Source organism: Morone saxatilis, unplaced genomic scaffold (genome assembly GCF_004916995.1).
Source record: "Morone saxatilis isolate NCDOM2014 unplaced genomic scaffold, NCSU_SB_2.0 Contig8, whole genome shotgun sequence".
Lineage (NCBI taxonomy): Eukaryota > Metazoa > Chordata > Actinopteri > Moronidae > Morone > Morone saxatilis.
This window is the reverse complement of record NW_023340257.1, coordinates 21,597,849-21,616,705: the sequence shown is the minus strand read 5'-3', so window position 1 is coordinate 21,616,705 and position 18,857 is coordinate 21,597,849. Positions and strand designations below refer to the sequence as shown.

Below are 18,857 nucleotides of genomic sequence, written 5' to 3'. Positions count from 1 at the left end.
TCCAATCAATAAGCTCTCTGGCAGTTGCAAAGACATGCATGACTTGCACTGTTTGTCAGAGCCATCCATAAAGACTGTGACACTGTTTGGAAATGTAATGGCTGCAGTGGTAAAACACTTCTTTGTGAATGCCATGAGGACCCACTGTTGTAAATGGTAAATGGACCTGTACTTGTATAGCACCTTTCTAATCTAAGCATCGGGAGCAATTTGGGGTTCAGTATCTTGCTCAAGGATACTTCGACGCAGGAGCCGGGGATCGAACCAACAACCTTCCGAATGGGGGACGAGCCGCTATGCCTCTGAGCCACAGCCGCTCATTGCACATCCTATTAAATACATGTGTGTCTCAGCAGCTGTCTTGGCAGTCTGGAGTCAATACCCAGGAGCAGCAGCGGTCAAAAGGCCCTGTTCTCACTCTCAGGTTACATCGGACACTTCTAGAGTTAGAAAACATTCCAACCACGTAACCTCCTCCCTCCTCAAGCAGGTCAAACAAATCCACTTGAAGTGTGTCTGCCTTGAGTCCCACGGGGAATAGAGAGGGAGAATAACCTGTTACACAGTTTGAAAACTGCTGCTGCAGGAGCTCGAAGAAAAGACCTCTTTACCACAGGTTCATGGACAGATGGTTTACATCCTTAGCACTGATTTGGCCATGATCTAAAAAATACTAAATGTCTAAATATATAAAGCTTGGAAGGGGAAATAAAAGACTGCGTATTTCTGTGTTGCTATGGCACTGGTGGTTCTCATTAATTAATGTTATTATTTCAGCCAGAAATGTGCTAACACCAGACTGAACATTCTTCATATGCAACCAAGGACACCGGTCAGTCCAGACCAGAAACTAACACACTGTTTTGTGTCAGGTTAGATTGTCATTAACTAACTGGATCAGTGCTACGCTGTGGTCAAATCATGATATATTTACAATTCAAATTCAAAGTCTATGAGGTTTCCAGAGTCATGTACAATACCATGCAATGGTGGGGTCTTCTACAACAGGAAGACTTTAATTTTAAGTAATTTAAGCAGCTGGAGAAAAATTCTCAATGACGCTAACTTACTTCAATTACGTACAAAAACTACTAATTTCCCAATGGTCATGATTTTCTTTCTATTTAAACCAAGCAATTAGATAGAATGCTGAATTGAATATTGCATCATCACCCCAATTATATCCCTTCAAATGGGTTTTTATTGAAAGAAAAAAAGATGGTTCCGCAATCATGCCGGGTTTTTCAGCTGCAGTGTTGCCTGTCTGCAATCACAGAGCCTTGACTTCACAGCAGTGCTTCCGGAGATCGTCAGAGTGATAGGAAACTGAGGAATGGCCGTCAGGTGTTAGGGAACAATGAGGCGTCAGGAAGATATGGTAGACTATCAGCCCTCTAGTCTGAGCCTGCAGATATGAGATAAAGGCTTTGCTTCCAGGAAGGAGGCTCGCACACTCAAACGCTTTATCTCTGAGACATTGTCAGACAGGCACAAACTGAAAAGAAATTCAAACACACATTTCACAAGCACAGCAACATGTTTGCTGTCTGTCTCCCTACCTGCCTATGTGTCTCTTTTTGGATCAATTTATGCAGCAAAGACTATTACATTTACTAAATGTTTTCAAAACAAATTTTCCACTATTGTCAAAAGTGCTTATCTATTAGATATATAAAATAAGAGATTGCGCAAATACAGTAACATCTCAAACTAAATCAGATAAAAGCCCTTTAGCCAAGAAACAGATTCCTGCTGCCTTCTCTTGGGGCTATATTCAGAATTGAAAAACCTTTAAAAGTGAAAGGAAAAAGCACAGAAAAACGTGCCTCTAAATGCCACAAAGGGATTTTATAATTAAAGTTCTTTGATTTCTTGTACCTGCACAGCTTACTTGACAATGTATTGCATTCCATTTTGCACTTACAATCGGGGAAATGTCATCTTACCATCTTCCATATCAGGAATGATTGTGATTCTGGCTGTGGGGAACTCTGAGCCCAGACGGCCTCCCATGGGCATGCTGAGGGTGACATTGAAGCTTTCCTCGTCTTCATACAGAGAGTCATCAATGATCACAACCCGACAGAATTTCTCCACTTCTCCCTTGTCGAAGCGCAGGATGCTGTGATGGCCCTCAGGCCTGGAAATGTAATCAGAGTAGGACAGCACTGTGGTTGGGACAGTGCCTGTGGCCGAAACTGAGTGGGCAGAAAACAGAATTACAGAAAGAGAAGTTAATGATCAAAGCTCTGCAACAATACTTTTTTTCACATAAAAATCAATACATAAATATGATTTTCCTTTTCACTGAAATTGTTTTTTCATGAACAATTTTCACATGCATCACTGAAATACAACCTTAGGATAATATGCCTAAAAAACTATTTTCTAACCCAGTTATTCATTTTTGTACAATGTAAATACATACATCAAAACTAGTGCAGAACAATCTAAGCAATTTTTCAAATTTCCAGCAAGCCTGCTTTAACAGAAAAGAGAAAACTTCCCTCGTCACTGCAATTTACCATATACAGAAACATTTTAAACTAATGTGGATCTTCATCTGCTCATTTTTTTGGACTTCGTCTTCCATTTTTAAAGGTTACATCATGTGACAATTGAACAGCTGCCATCAAGACAATGATGAAAGGGCGACCAGCTTGTGAATTTCTTTTTTCTTTGGTACATTGATTAACTGTCACTTTAAACCCACATTTTATGTGCAAGGGTGAAACTGTTGCAATGTCAAAACTGGTGCAAAAGTTATTAATGCTCCAGAGTTATAATCAACATGTCAACCTTCACCATCCACTACTTCATCATACAGCAGCTTTAGCATTTGTACTTTTATACTTTTAACTTTTATAGTAATTCAGTACTCAGTCTAGATCTAATTTCAAGGAAGAAAGGTGATCAAGATGAGTTACAAGTATGGGGGCGAGCTGAGGTTGAGGGGGACAAGAATAACAATTAAAAAACAATGTTCACTCAAGAATTGTTGCTCCCTTTAATTCTCATATCTATTCCTGAAAATACACAAAGTTTACCACTTTCAACATGTAGTTTTTCTGTTACCTTGCTGGGTGTAGCAGATGACCATGAGCTCCTGACTGACATCTCCACTCCTGTGCACTGGGATACGCAGCTCACCAATATCCTCCTCTATGTTGTATACAGCTGAGGGTATGAACACTGTTGACTCTGTATACAAAAAAAAGGTCAAACATCAACATATTAGTTCCTTACTTTTTCACAGTGCGTTATTATTGTTTGAGTTGAATACCTTTATGTTAAATCTTATCTGTCTTTTTGTTTGAGGAAATTTCTTGTGTATGATCCGTTCTCTGGCAAACTGAATGTGATAAATTGAGTGAATTGAACTGAATGATTGGAGATAAAGAAAAGGGAAAAGCTCACAACATCAAATCATATTGTGACATATGTTATTTGCATCAAAAACTTCTAATACACAGGCTTACAGCTTACACACTGGGACCAATGACAGTTCTCATTACACCTCCACTGAAACCCAACATCTACTGTGTATTTATCTGCAGCAAATATTCCAACCTGGAGTTGGCTGATACACAGAATAACAGAATTGTTGACCTAGTAAGTGACACAGACTGAATGTGGAAGATGTTATCTTTAGGACAAAAGAATCCAATAAAAACAATGTGTACAAATCAATGCCTCACACGTGGTTTCTTTTAAGAGGTCTAGAAGCCTAAAAGGTTTGTTAATTATATTTGCAAGCAGAGGCACGTTAAACAACTTGTTTTTTTCAGTTTTACTGGCAGCTCTCCATGTCTTTGTCTTGCTCCTACAACAATAAGGAAAGTAATGAGCTTGCAACATTTCAGCCATGAAATTCACAGACAAAAGCTTTGTATGCTCCTCAGTGAGCATCACGGTCACACACATTAACAAGGTCGGCAAGTCAACAGAACTTGACCTTTCCTTTCCCATCCTGAGGACCATGCAAACAATTGCAAGGGATAAAGTGGCCTCTCTTCACTTCTTGTTTCTAACACTCAGCTGTTTCCACTAAGCCACTTCTGGTCTGTCTGCAGTAAAAAAAAAAGTTATTTTTCACATTTTCATGGTGGCAGCCCTTGGGCTATTCCAATTTCTGCTCTCAGTGAAAAGAAACAAAAAAAAAAAATTTTTTATAAGCCTTCAAAGTTTATTTGACCTTGAGAGGCCAAAATACATTAAAATGTCAGAAAGCACAAACAGTATAATGATATGATAATAAACGTGTATATAAAGCTGTAGGAAGAAAATGTCTGTTTAAAGCACAAGGAAACAAAAATAGAATTTTAAATATTGCAGAGAGATAGCTGCTAGTTTTGTTGATTGCCCTCCAGAAACTGATGTTCTGTGAAACAAAACTCCAACTAAACATGTTAATTAGCATAAATTATTGACAGCAAATTCTTCCTTTTTACACAACGAAGCCCTATGGGATGAGGACGAACATTATCCATATTTATATTATACAGTTCTCTATCTCAGCTCTATCACAGTCAAGCTGTTTCAGTAACACTGTTCATCTGTTCCTGTAGCACTCATTTTACATGCGAGGGAGGTCAGATCTCCACATCCTTTTAACCGTTTATCTACACTTGTGGAAAGTAAAACTAATACAGCAAATAAATGCTGTTTGCTTTTTAGTCATTATGTGGCTATTTTTCATAATCAAGTTGGGTTCAAGATGTTGTTGTTGTTGTTTCTCTCTTTCAGCCTTCACATGAATTAATTTTCTTTTTAAAATATTATGCAGATGGACAGAAGCATTTCCTCAGAACATGTATACAGATGGGATGAGGGCTAATGGATTACTAGACCTAAACTGATATCTCTGCTGCTACAAAAATATCCACCTTTAGGTACTTAAACCAATCATAAAATGTTGTGCATTGCGTGAAATGTAGCCTACTTTAGTGACTTGCTATTCATTTTAGTTTACCTACTTCCCCTAGAAATGAATTGCATTCTTTCTGTCTTTATAGATTTTTCATGCTCTAGCCCACAGAAAAAGCACATACTCTGTTATTTCTTGCTTGCACTCAACCAGTAGCCAACCAGTTTGTCATGAGTGTGCCGGTCATTGAGGCTGCGCCCCTTATATGACAAATATGACTGATATTTTTGTCCCTTTTACAATGGATTTCTTTCAGTAGGACTGTTGAACACCTGCAAATGTTTGTCTTTCTTCTTATTTTTTTGGATATCAAACGCTCAGTGATATTTCACATAGCTGGAAAATGTTAAAACATCAAACTCCATTGCAGCTCTACTTATAAGACCTGAGGGCGTTGCATCGGAAACCCCAAAATGCAAAAAAAAATCTTCCAAGGTACATTGCTAATATATGTTATGGGTTATACTTTTTAAAAAGAAACTTGTTTTATCTCACTAAAACCTAGGGTATCTTTTTAGCAAGATCATTTATTTTATTTAAGATCAAATCCCTGAAAGAGAAATCATTACTGACCATCATCAGGGTCCAGGATCTCTACAGTAGCCAAGTCTGGGAATTCAAGGGCTGCCATCACCGGCTCAGACAGAACAATCTGGAAGGTCTCTGACACTTCATACTCGCTATCCGTCAGGATCCGGACCTTCCAGGTGGCTGTAGTCTGGCCCGGGTTGAACTGCACCTGTTTCTGAGCTTTCCCCCGGAAATCTTTGTCCTTTTCTGCAGTGCCATCCTTTGTGCCAATACCTTAACAAGGGCATGGGAAAAAAAGGGTTATTATCATAATCAGGTAACATCTGATAAACATGTGTATAGTAGTAGTATTGGTACCAACAATCTTTAATATACATATTTCATAACTACCTTTTAATAAAAACATTTCTTTAATGTATGAGTGTTCTTGGAATCCTGATATCACTGTAACTATGAATGGTCATAATTATTCAGATATTCTTAATAAAAAATACATACAAAAATACAATTAAACTACGGTTTTTCTTCTGCTGTAAAACCAGGAAAATGTCACGCCCCAGTTTGTCTAACCAGATAATATCTGCCCATCTTCTGGATGCAGTTTCCCACCCCCAATGTTTCAAATGGCCATGGTGGGAATAATGCCAATTAGCCCCTAATGTCAGTCTGGTCTCAGCAGCAGTGGTTGGAGGCTAACTTGCGTTGTCTGACCTTCAGCATGTGAGCTGTTTGATGGGGCCTACAGTCACCATAGCTGTGACACTGGCAGGATTCCTGTTGAGCAGGAGCACACAGCCTCTCCATTGTCTTTGCTAAATGGCCACGCAACACGCAGCAGGGGTCTGGCAGTAAATAGAAAGAACATGGCTGCGCACCCCAAAGCAATCCTGTAGGCTGCCACAAATGTAGAAAACCAGAAACTGTTGGATAAATGGAGCACTGCAGTAACATTTCAAAAAAGGCTGTTTGTTCACAAGTGAGGAAGGAAGAAAGAGAAGAGAAAAACTGAAATATCACATCAGGACTACACAAACGATCTTCAAAAGACCACAGAATGAGAAATGTATGAGTTTGGGTTTTTTAGAAAATTACCATTCTGTTCTTTGATGAAAATAAAGAGTGGGCTTTGATATGCAAGTACAGACAGAAGGAAAATGCCCCTGCACATATGTGCTGAGATAAAATGGTCAAGCTCAATGGAGCTTGAAAAATCAGCAGTCTTCAAAGAGTAGCTAGGAGAGGAGAGAGTATGATTTGCTCCAAACTCTATCTCCTGCGCAATGCCTGGTTTGCATGGCCGGGATCACAGCAGTCACTCTGAGACTTCGCGGCAGGTGGGCTTGCTGTAGCCTCCAAACTGGTGCCACCTGCACTGTGCATATTGACCAGTGAAGCACCACCCACCAGTAGTCTCCTCTGATCAGTGTTCACTGAAGCGGGGGGCTGGGAAGGAAGATAGATATCCCCACTCACCATGAGAAGTCACTGGCCTGGGATCAGTCACTATTTAATTGCAACACTGTGGCAGATGGGTGGCTTGAACTGTCAGGCTGCTCTTGTGGCCTGTTTATGCTGATTAATCAAAACGGTTTGCTGCTTTTGCTCTCCTGTCCTCAAAGCAGTAATAAGTAATAAGAAGAAAGTAAATAAATGTACTTGTTTTGGGGTTTTTTTTACCATGAAGGACATCGCCTTACTGAGATATGATATCGTTTTGTACCTGCAAGGGGAATGCTGCATGTTTTTGAAGCTGAAGATAAAATAATCTGTCCAAAAGTAATTATTTCTTGGGTAACTCAAACCAAAGTTAATTATGATTATAATTATCAAAGCTGAGAATTCAAATATGTTTTAGTTTCAGCCTAAACATAGCAGAAAAATGGTAAAAGGTTTATTTACATAATATGAATTACAAATATACAATCATGTAATAGTTCAGCCAAAACAATTTCCTTTCAATCTGTTAGTTAGGTCTACAATTTGGCTATAAATTGAAATATTTCCATGGCTATTTGATAAGACTGACAAAAAGAACAGAGTGGTGTATGATCAAGGAATCAATGCCTGTAAACATGCACTCACTTAATGTAATAAGAAATGAACAACATAAAAGTTTTCACTCCTTATGTATTTTCAGAGAGAACTGATATTCGTACTTTGGGGCATTGAAAACCAAAATGGTTCTGACTTTTTTTAAATTACAGCTTCTTTTGTGTGCTTTCGATCACCACCATGGAAAGGTACATCATCCATTATCATTCCCCTTCATGCTGCCTCAATCATAACAAAACTGCACAGTGAAAAGCTATGGGTTTGGGCTTGAAAGCACACAACAGTAATTTTGGACATTATGGAAATGCAGGGCAGGGTTTTTCTCTGGGCAATAAACAAAGAGTGCATCCAAAGTTCAAAGTAGTGCTTCTTTAATTTAAAATGCAACCATTAATAAAACAGTAGCGAAGCTCCAGAAAATCAAGGGACAATTATTCGATTGTCTGCCTAAGCTCCTTATACAGTTTGTTGTTGTAATATTAATTTGAAAAGAGATCAATGTGGGGTCATCACACAGGCATTTTCAGTTTGCTTTTCAATTTCAGTTTCTTTTGTTTTTGTACCATATCAACATGAACAACGAATTATAGGCCTAAGTGTATTCCTGTTTTGACATAATTTACTTTTTACTGCAAATTATTATTGAATATATCTGCCGGTGTATCTAGTAGACACCGATCGGCTTTAAAATGTATTTTTTTATTTATTTATTTTTTATTTCACTCAGTCACTAAAGCAGTGTCGATATAGTGCAGTATGCAGTGTGTGGCACTCTAAAGGTCAGTCAAATTTGCATATCGCCTCAGAGACGTTTCATTAGCCTGACGCCCTGGGGCACTCAAACAGTACAGTAAATGATCCTATGGGATTTGACCTTTAACATCAGGTCATTTTAATCACACCTCGTTTTTATGGATAGAATAAATGGCAGCACTAAACAATGGTGCCAGTAGTAAGAATGTCTGCCTCTCATAAATCCTTACAGCAGTTTGTGTTTTCAACAGTTATGGTTCGTTTAGTTCCAGGCAGTAAATTGCTTTGGCCAACATTTTGAGTGGTGCCTTTCCATGGCTAACTTTGTGTGACCTTTCTCATGTGTGCATGCGGCCCCTTATTAGATTGTTCTGTGCTATTGTGTAACTGGAACGTAAATACTGGTCAGAGGTGACAGGTGAAAGGTCATGTCCTCTGTGACCCTGGAGGGTGTCTAGACCAGCTTTATAGTTGTCCTTAAATATGTCAAAGCCAGTGTGTGTGTGTGTGTGTGTTTTGTACTGTGGGGAATCGTCGATCAATATTCTGGCCTCTGGCATTGTAGGAAAACAGAAATAATATTTTCTCAGAATGTTTTTTATCATTTATGAGTGTTAGCTTTTTTTGGTGTCTAAGTTAGTCCTAGAGCAAATCAATAAGTTATATCATAGCATACATATTTGCATATCTTCTTGTTATCTACTGGTACATTAATCTTCATTGGTACATATTTCTTATTTTTTTTTTTATTTTGTAGTATGTATCTAATGTTATCTTGGTCAGGAGTAAGCCTGGGTGGGATCATGCATTTGGTAGTCTGTGTCCGCCTTATGAAAAACTTTGTGTATCTACATCAGAAAACCTACACTATTATACTATACAAAAAAATAAACTCTATTCAAAACTTTGCAAATCTCCATTGGTTGCATCTGGCAATTGCGGTGGCATTACAGTAGGTGCATCACCATATGTTGTGGAAATCCATATTTTTATTACATTCATTTATTAATTTACTTACTTAGTTATCATTTTGATACGGATCTTGACCCAGAATTTTATAAAAATAAAATGAAAATAGCCCACAGTTCTACCTAGACCTTCTAGTAACTTTCAGTAATGATAATGGATATTTTCTGTCACCTTGGATGGAATAAATAATAAAATCAGAGTTAGTGTCTGCTTACTAACGAAGGACGTCTCTCCCAGGTAGCCCCGGCGTTTCAGCACCACCTCTAGGAACTTAACCTCTTCATTCACAATGTAGTGTTCCTTTTCCAAAGAGATCCAAGCCCAGTTCAGACGGAACTGCTGGTTCTTCAGTTTGTTGCCTCCTGCAAACAAATACAGTTGATAGTTAAGTTCAAGAAACTTAAAATGGCTCCCTTGAACTCAGCACACAGCAAGGGAAAACACAAAAGTAAAAAATCCTAACTGGGTCTTAATAATCCAGAACATGTTTTATAAATAAACATAGCTATTTATTTATGGGCTAGCACAGGAATTTTCAATAGCCCTTATTAGAATGATTTCTTGGATACCTTTAGGACTTGACTTTCAGACTCCAAGCCAACACTCAGTGGGTGGTATGAGGAATGTACAGCCCTTATGCAAAAGGAATGGATTTTTTGCCATCTAATTGCTTCATTTCTAATTAAGATAAAAGGTGTCTGTTTCCTGTCTGAACTGGGTTATTTTATCCTTGCCTTTTGAAGTTCGATTCAAAGGCCAAGGCTAAAGTCCTTGAGGACATCGCAGCTACCATTTGACCATAAATACTCAAAGCAGAGCCACAGACGCAGGCATCAAACACACACAGATGCACAAACACTTAAAAAAAAAGGGGCAAAGACGTACACACGCTGTACATAAATAAACCACGCCACACTTTAATATTGTAATTTCTAGAGCACTGACTAGCAGTCTAAATAATAATCCACTGGTTCCTGAAACAGCATGCATCCACCAGACTGCACAGTGAGAACTGCCACCTGCTGCTGTACTGAATGAGGATGAAGATACAGATGACTGAGCCACTGAACATCTGGCCATTCTGAAAGTGGTGGAATAAAAGTGAAACTGGCAGGAGGCTTCAGGGACATTGTTCAGAGGTTTCAGAGTGTTGCTGTTGTTTGTGTTAGGCACGACTGAGAGTCTCTACCGTGCCCCACCCCGCTTGTTATGGTCAGTAAATCTATTACGTCCAGCTGACCGCTCCACTGTTTCCATTTCCTTCCTCGATTGCCACGGTGAGACCTATACACATTCACCCTGGGTGTTTTATTATGTGTGAGGGTGCATGCATTTACAAGTTTGTGTGACTGAGAGTCAGCGCCTATGTGAAATGTTCTCTGCACCTGTTCAGAGCTTTTTCCTTTGGTCTTACAGTCTATATATTTCCTCATGCACAATAAAATAGGATCTTAATGCCCCTGACGTTGAGTCTTTTTCACAATACGGAGCCATAACTGGGACAAAAGGACAAAGTCAGTGTGGCGCACAAGGTGTTCAAAAGTGTTCTTTTTCCCCCATGTCTCATACAAAACCAATGACTTATTTAAATCATTTAGTTTAATAAAGTTCTTTAATCCATTATGAACACATGGAGGTACTTTGATGTTTTCCACCTGATAGAGGACTTAAAGTTGTGACGACTAAGAATGTAGTGAAAAGCCAAAGAAACATGACTTTCACTAATTTATCTTTGTTATGGTTATGCGCACTAATAGGCTTTATCAAAAATGTTCGAAAGACGAATACAGATGCTGATCTTCCTTGAACTCATACAGTAGATCCAGTTCAGAGCGAACTACAGACGGACTCGGTGATGTCAACGCAAGCTATAATTGGGACAAAAGGCTGCAGAAATGAGCAGAGAAACTGTTCTATTTTCTGTCTCCTGCAAAATTAACAAAATGTTTGAATCATTTAGTTGTATACATTTCATGAAATTCCATGAACACAGATTTCTTTGTCTCTTTGAAAACAGAAATTTTTTTTCTTTTAACTTCAACATAGCTGTACAACGTTAATGAGTCCCTGACCTTATTATGACTGAACTGACTAAATTATGTTTTTAATTGGTGAATACCTCTGGTAGTGTGATGACTTTTTTCTCAAATTTCATAATTTCTATAGTTGGTGTTCTTTTGTTCGTCTGCTCAGCCATCAGGTCACTGTTCATGTGCACAGCCCTTTTCCTCTCTGTTAATCCCAAATAAGGTGCTATTACTATGGTAATGTAATGTGCTTTATGTGCAGAGTATATTGTGGAGTATTTTGTGTTATCCTCAAATTTGCATCATGAGGGAGATGCACTAAATAAATGACACATACAGCAGGACCTTGATTGGCAAGTCAATGTAGTATTAAGTTTGACGTAATAAAATTGCAAACAAACATGATTTCTGTTATGCTTTAAGGAAAGCTGGTAATAAGACGAACAATTCAATCTAACATTTAAAATTATTTGTGTAAAGAAAACTATTTTTTTTAGGGAAAATAATTGTTGGCTGTGTGTTTAAACAATTATCCCAAATGTAAAGGTTGACCCACTATTGTAATATATAAACTGGTAATAGAGACTTGCTTAAAGTGTATTTTAATAATAATGTCTCAAGTGATACATTTATACTTTCTTGAGGTCTACCACAGTGTAGGATTTTTGCTTCCTGTGTGTTCCATATCCTTCTTCTGGAGACAGGCGACCTGTGTATGACAGGACCTCCCTACCTCATTTGGATTAAAGCCAGCAGCATGACACGCATGCCACCAGTAAACACTGCATGTGTGATCTCTGAGTTGTGAAGGAGCCGTCTTCCACTGAGGTAATGGAAACAGAGAAGGTCTTGGCTATTTATCTGACTTCACACGTTGGCACAGACTTTGTAATAGTTTCAACACAGGTGATACTCTTGATCTCAAGAATAATTCAAGAAAATGGGGAATATAAATGACCATCTCTGTATAATCAACCACTCAGGCAGGGGCATTTTAGAACTGTTTATAGGTATGATGAAGTACCTCATACATTTTAATAACAACATTAAATGGTTACATGTTTTGCATAACTATTTACATGACTGAAGAAATAGCCTACGCATCAAGCTTAACCTCAAAGAGGCAGCTCTCCCTTTCAAGATGAATCACCTTAAACACCTGTCTGCCTTCAACAGTATTCACAAACATAAAGTGGCTCTATCAATTATTAATTTTTCATATCCAGAAAGGTTTGAGGAGGATACATAAAAAAGCAGCACTTTCAAACATTAGAATTTATGTTCAGAGTTTATGCTACAGACAATCCTACCATTACACGAGAACATATTGAGTTTGGGAGTCCTTTAAGTCCTGTTAAAGCTGCAGCGTGGCCTTCAGGGAGCTGGGGAGTGGAGGTGCTCGTTTCCAGAGGACCACTCCTCCAGATTTCTTTCTAATTAAGATAAGCAGGGGTTGGAGTAAGTCCACTTCAAAGAGGCCCCAAGGAAAACACCAGAGTTAATCTTTAACCAGAATTCACAGCACTGAGACAGAATTTAGTGAACAATATCGGTATCTCTTATGTTCAGGCCTTTGCGCTGCTGCGCAGTACAGTGCAGAAGCATATAGAGTGAATGCATAAGCTGCTCATAACAGGTACATGAACTTTATATCACAGTATGTCTACATAGTATCCATATTTTCATTGAACTCATTTGGTTATGGCAAGAATACTACACTCTCTAGTGCTAGTCATCTTAATTCATTCATATAAGTAACTGACTGCCTGCTTGAACTCTGTCTTCTTGAAGTTTTTTAGCAATCCTTGTGTCAGTCTCTCTAAATAAACATGTCAACAAACTGTCGATCTTTGCTATTCTAACCACTTGTACACAAACCTTTTCAACAAAAACCTTTGTACAGTTCATGTAGCTGCCCTTCTATACACAGGTTCTGTTCACTCAAATAGAAGATGTGTGATGAGGGACAGAAGCCTTTTCAGAGAGGCCAAAGAATGTGAGACTGGACTGTGCCAACTTAGTGCCCTGTCTCCTCCCTGCATACATGTTGCAGACAGCCCTTATTTGGTCACCGTCAAGCATCGTGGGGCCACGATGCCCCATGGACCCTCGTCTGTTCATTCAGCCAAGCAGACAGACAGGTGGCCCATTGCCCACAGAGCCAGCACCACACTGATTAGGGAAGATAAATTGGGACCAGCCTGTGAATCCTGTTCAATAGACACAATACATCTAAAAATACTGAATGATCACACTGTAAATGGACTTGTGTAAAGATCTCCATGATCTAACAATGATGATCTCCATGATCTGCAATAGTTAATTTTAGCATTGAAATGTCAAGTAACATACTATGGAGATGGAAGAAGAATTGCACCCAAGACCAGCAAACTACTCACTGCCCATTTTTCCTTTCAATTGCTATTAAAATGGACCACATTGGAAGACAAAGTCACGGGAGCTTATTAATTTAGCATGTTTCTATTTCATAATAAGGGCATTAAATCTGAATACTGAAGCATAACCCTTTTCTATCGTTAGCAACATGACAGATCTTGAAAGGGTCTGCAGAGATGAATGGCAGAAAATCCCCAAATCCACGTGTGCAAAGCTTATCGCGTCATATCGAAGAAGACTCAAGGCTGTAATTATTGCCAAAGGTGCTTCAACTAAGTACTGACATACAGGTCTGAATACTTCAATGTCAATGTGACATTTCAGTTTCTTTTTAATAAAAAACTTCTAATATCCTGTTTTCACTGTCATTATTGGGTATTGAGTGTCAAAATAAGATGTGTTTTTAAAGTGACAGTTAACTCTCTGAATTATCTTAATACTGAATCATTGTACAAACAGTAAAAAAAATGCTTTATATGCAAGAACACAATTAAATAAAAATCCTGCATCAAGTGAGCAATTCATACTTCATTTGTCTACATGCATACACACATTTAATAATGTGGATAACAAAATGCTGGATAGAGAGCTTTTACACCTGCACTGGGTGCCACAAAGTCTTATGAAGCAGATTTAAGTGTTTTGTTCAAGCCAATTCACTCTTAATAATTACACAATTCATAAAATACTACTGATATTTTTTTTTAAAGTTAGAAGAACATTCAAAATTAATTTATCAGAAAATATGAAATTCCAAACAGCGGACAGATTCTGAGATGTTAAAGATCGTATATATATAAATAGATTCGTAGTTAGATATCACACCAATTACTGACCAGAAAATTTTCCCTCAACTAAAACTTCAACCCATGATGATCTACTGTATGTTGTGGCCATTCATGATCCACATATGATGAACAATTCCCATTTAGAATACTCCATGAGGTTACCTCTAGCACTAGAGAAAACTTTACACTTCAACTTCAGCTCCAGGCTCTAAGCCTACAAAATTGTCACTATTTAATTGCATATAATGTTAATGTTATAATTGTAATTTATGTTTAACATTACAGTCTCAAGGGACTGTTAGTGGGTCTTTAGACTTTTAATCTAATCTCATTTCTGCTGTGGTAGTAGGATTGCTTTAACATTTTTTAGCTCCATGCTGCTTCCAGGACAAAACATGAAAGACAAAATGGACAGCTGACTTTACAATTAAGTTAGAGAGAGAAAAAAAAAGATAAAAAAGAAAAAAAAAGATAAAACAACATTTCTGTGATGGAAAGTAAACATATTTTATCGTCAAAACTCACATTAAGTCTATAAAATGAGTTGTCTTTGGGTTCCACAGTGTGCCAGACCATACCAGCACACTTTTCATCTCTCCAATTAAGGGAAAGGGGATATGATAATCCTGTTGAAGGAAAGAAAGCACATGGCAGAGGAGAGAGAAAGATATGGTCTAATCACCCTAAGCCTTGTATCAGCAGTAACGAGTTGGCTGGGGCTTGAAAGATTTAAAACTGTTATGATTTCACAGGCCCTAAACCCCTTTTTCTACCAGCATAGCCTTTCAGGAAACCGGTCTGCCATAAATTTGGCGGCTCTGCAGAGTATATTCTGGCTGCTGTCGCCTCTGCGTCGCATTCTGACACAGTGGTCACTCTGAGGCGACATTTGAGGGGCCTGAAAGAAAGGCCAAAGGCACTTCAGAACAAAAGTTCTAGGTCAGAGAGCCATGCAAGGCTTAAAGCAAGCAGGGCTTTTCTCAGCAGGGAAAGTTCTTTGAAATTAACATCTGAACCACAACTATAGAGGTGATTTAACTCTCAGTGCAATTTTGCTTTCTGAATGTGTTCATATAACGGCTGGAATTACTTTCTTAGATTTCCAATGAGCATATCATGAATAAACATTTGCTGAAGCCATTTATAAATTTTTTAGAAATGCAATAACAAAGAGGTGTTCACATATTACACCTCTGCTCAGAGATATTAAAGTTCTGTTATATTAAATGCGAATAAAAATTTTAGAGGTCATGTTTTCACCACTTTACGGTTGTAGAAATAAATCACATAAATGATTGTATTCTTCTCTTTGTTCAGTCTTATGCAGGCAAAACCTGAGATTAAGACTGACAACCTAGTACTTCAACTGCCCTGAGTTAATACATAAGTGTGATGAATGGATTAGCATTGAAAATGAAAAGCTCATGAGAACAAGAGCATATTTTGAAAGTGCTGCACCATTTAACATCAGCAGAATGTCATTTAAGCTAAAGCACTTAACTTATTAGACTGTGATTTAAATGTGCCATCTGTGAATCAGAAAATGTGCTTTATTGTTCTTATAAATGTTGTCCTCCACAGTATGATTAACAATAAGAAACCTTTTAAGCAAAGCAACACATTGTCTGTTTTTGATTTCAAATCGCAGCATACAGTAAGGTTGTTGTGGAAACTACTGTGTGACTTTCTTCCCGGGTTACAAAGTAGAAGCAACCTCGCCTGTGTGGATAAACAGTGAGGAATTCCCAGAGCTCTTATTTCAGATGGGGCTCCTTAATTTGTGGCCCAGGAGAGAAATGTGTCAGAGGAAATACTGTACAATATAATAGGGGAAGGTCACTCCTGCCCTGAGAGTCTGCTTCATGCTCTACTGTCCTAACACTTTGCCACAAATTACGTCATTTGTCATCTGATACAGAAAACACTTCACAGAAAACGCACACAATGGCTGGAGAGATTATTTAGAACTATTGAGGAATAGTCAAACTCAATTTGTTAAAAGAAAATATGAATCAAAGTACATACAAAAAAAATCCAAACAGCAGACAGAAAAACAACTCAATAGAGTGCCCTTTGGTATTTGTGAAGGTCACTGCTTCTCCATGCCTAGAAATGACTGGCATCACATACATGCAAACATCCTGGGTTTTTAAGTATAATCCTATTTGTCTCGCCTGGAAATATTAGTTGAAACAGAATATTTCCAAACACCTTAAGGATTAGCAAGTGGCCAACTCTGGATGCACAACTCTGCAGAAGATCTGCTCTGTTGCGGATTGCTGATTTCTAACCAGGGGCACAGGGTGTCCTGCCAAGCACCCAAGGTCAGGACTTATCCCTGATCATGACTACATCATTAGAGCTGGAAAACAGACTGTTCAGACTTGGGTGGGCACAAGTTATTTTCCTTCTTTTTGGTTCAGTTATAATCATTAACAAATCACGATTTATATAAACTAAATTTACAAAGATTTATAACAAATATAACACCTGAATAATTCACAGTATAATTACACCAAAATTCAGAGGATTCAATAGCTTTTGTTGTCTAGCCTTGCACAGCAGAATGCTAACTACTGCACCTGAAAAGATGAAAAGTCTAATTCTCCTGTATCTCTGTATAAGCAAGTAAATAAACCCATTAGCCGAAAAGAAGAGGCATAAAAGCCACTGCTGAGGGCTTTGTTTCGATTGTGTAGGTGAGGTCAGACAAAGTATTCCTTGATTGCCCTTGAATGGCATTCCTGTCTGTCAAAGAGGATGCAGCCTCAAGTGTCTTAATTAACAGTCAGCCACACGGTTTAGAGAGCAAAAGCCTGAACTTTCAATAGCAGGGGAAATAACAACAAAAGGCTGAATTAGCAGCTGCAGGGCTTTCCTCTGCGTTCAAATGTAAAGGTCATTGTGGATTTAAAATCGAGAGTTTCTCACTCATTAGCAGTAAATTTTGTACAGTATGAACGCACTGACAGCCACAAGGCCAAAGTTACTGAAGAAGCTTTGGCAAATCTGAGACCCACTGAAAAAGATAATGTAAGATACATAAGGGGAAACCTGCAAAATGTGTCTACAACCATTGAAGCATTATGTATGAACTCATTACAACAGCTTGTAAGTTGTTAAAGAATACCACGCCACAGTCCTTTTAAGCTTATGAAAAACAAACTCACATTTTCAAGTCATGTCACACACTTCCTGACTAAATAGATGATCTCATGGAGACAAAAATCTGTCTCCATCCCAGGAGCTGAAAGGCTTGCATTGTTAAAAGCGCATGTGTTAAATGTACCCCAACTCTCCAATGCTGCTAGTGACTGAATAGAAAAGAACAGAGGTAGTGAAATAACAAGGAGATACAAGGGGAAGTGTGAAAATGTGAGAGAAAACAAAGCAACATAAGGATGCTGGATGAAAAGACTTGACAAAGAGAGGGGGACGTGCTTTTTCTTGACCCTTGAATGCACAGTGTTTGCTCTGTTGTCAGACCGAATAATGGTAGACTGTTTGCTGAAAGCAGCAGTGTGAGGCCATAGAATATAAAAACCTCATCCCAGTCCCACAGACTCATGAGCTCCATACTAATAGAGCCGGGTGTTTGTCGAGGCTGTTTTCAGGACTGGCCTCCATTGGTTTCATTTATAACAACATGTTTTAGCTGCATTTCACAGTTGTTACTTGCAAATCCTCCCATGTTAAAGGCTTTAGCCTAAGAGGAAAATACTCCCTGAAAAAGCTGAAATGGTAATTCCTAAAGAAGTGTTAAATGACTCTTGGTTTTTTGTTTATGACCGCTGAAAAGGAGCCTTCGAGTAGAACTGTGCAAACCTGCATGTTAAAGATAAGCATGCTAGTCTGCATTCATGAGAAGAGGGGAGAAAATGTCTAAGGATTTAGTGTTGGTATTGTCTCCTTGTTGTAATATTGGACTGAAGATTAGTCTGTGCAGTGGAACAAACCCAGGGTTCAAAAATATGTATAGGTATGTTGAAAGAAGATTACTTCTAAGGATGTTCTCAAAATTTCATTTAGACACTCAAAATGCAAGTATTTTCCCTGCATTTGAATCACTGTAAAAAACAAACTGGAGGTCTTTGTTTGAGAATTTTACATTGGAAAAATTGCAAAAAGAACTTGAGTACAAAGTCAGAGACACAGAGACACTCTGGTAGAATTATTTACTCATGCATTACTTACATGTATTACTTTCAATCCTATTGCCTAATTACATCTAATTTTAAAAACAGGTTTTTAGTGCAATCTATTGGATTATGCTGTGTTAAATTTGCCATCAGGAGTACCAGCAGTGCTCACAAGTTGAAGCTCAAAGATAGAGACAGGTAGCGATAACAGCTACAATAGTTCCCAAACAAACCTAACACGTATTACCACAAAACTGAATAAAATATGTCAAGA

General features: G+C 38.3%; 1 protein-coding gene across 1 annotated transcript in view; it reads right to left on the bottom strand.

Moving 5' to 3' along the window:
- Positions 1-18,857, bottom strand: part of frem2b (FRAS1 related extracellular matrix 2b) — a 51,644-nt gene that overhangs the window by 19,018 nt on the left and 13,769 nt on the right. Inside the window, exons 3-6 of the mRNA XM_035680182.1 lie at positions 9,448-9,594; positions 5,501-5,731; positions 3,076-3,201; positions 1,947-2,198 (exon numbers count right to left, since the gene is read on the bottom strand). Coding sequence (XP_035536075.1) covers positions 1,947-2,198; positions 3,076-3,201; positions 5,501-5,731; positions 9,448-9,594 — 756 coding nt within the window. The remainder of the gene's footprint in view (positions 1-1,946; positions 2,199-3,075; positions 3,202-5,500; positions 5,732-9,447; positions 9,595-18,857) is intronic.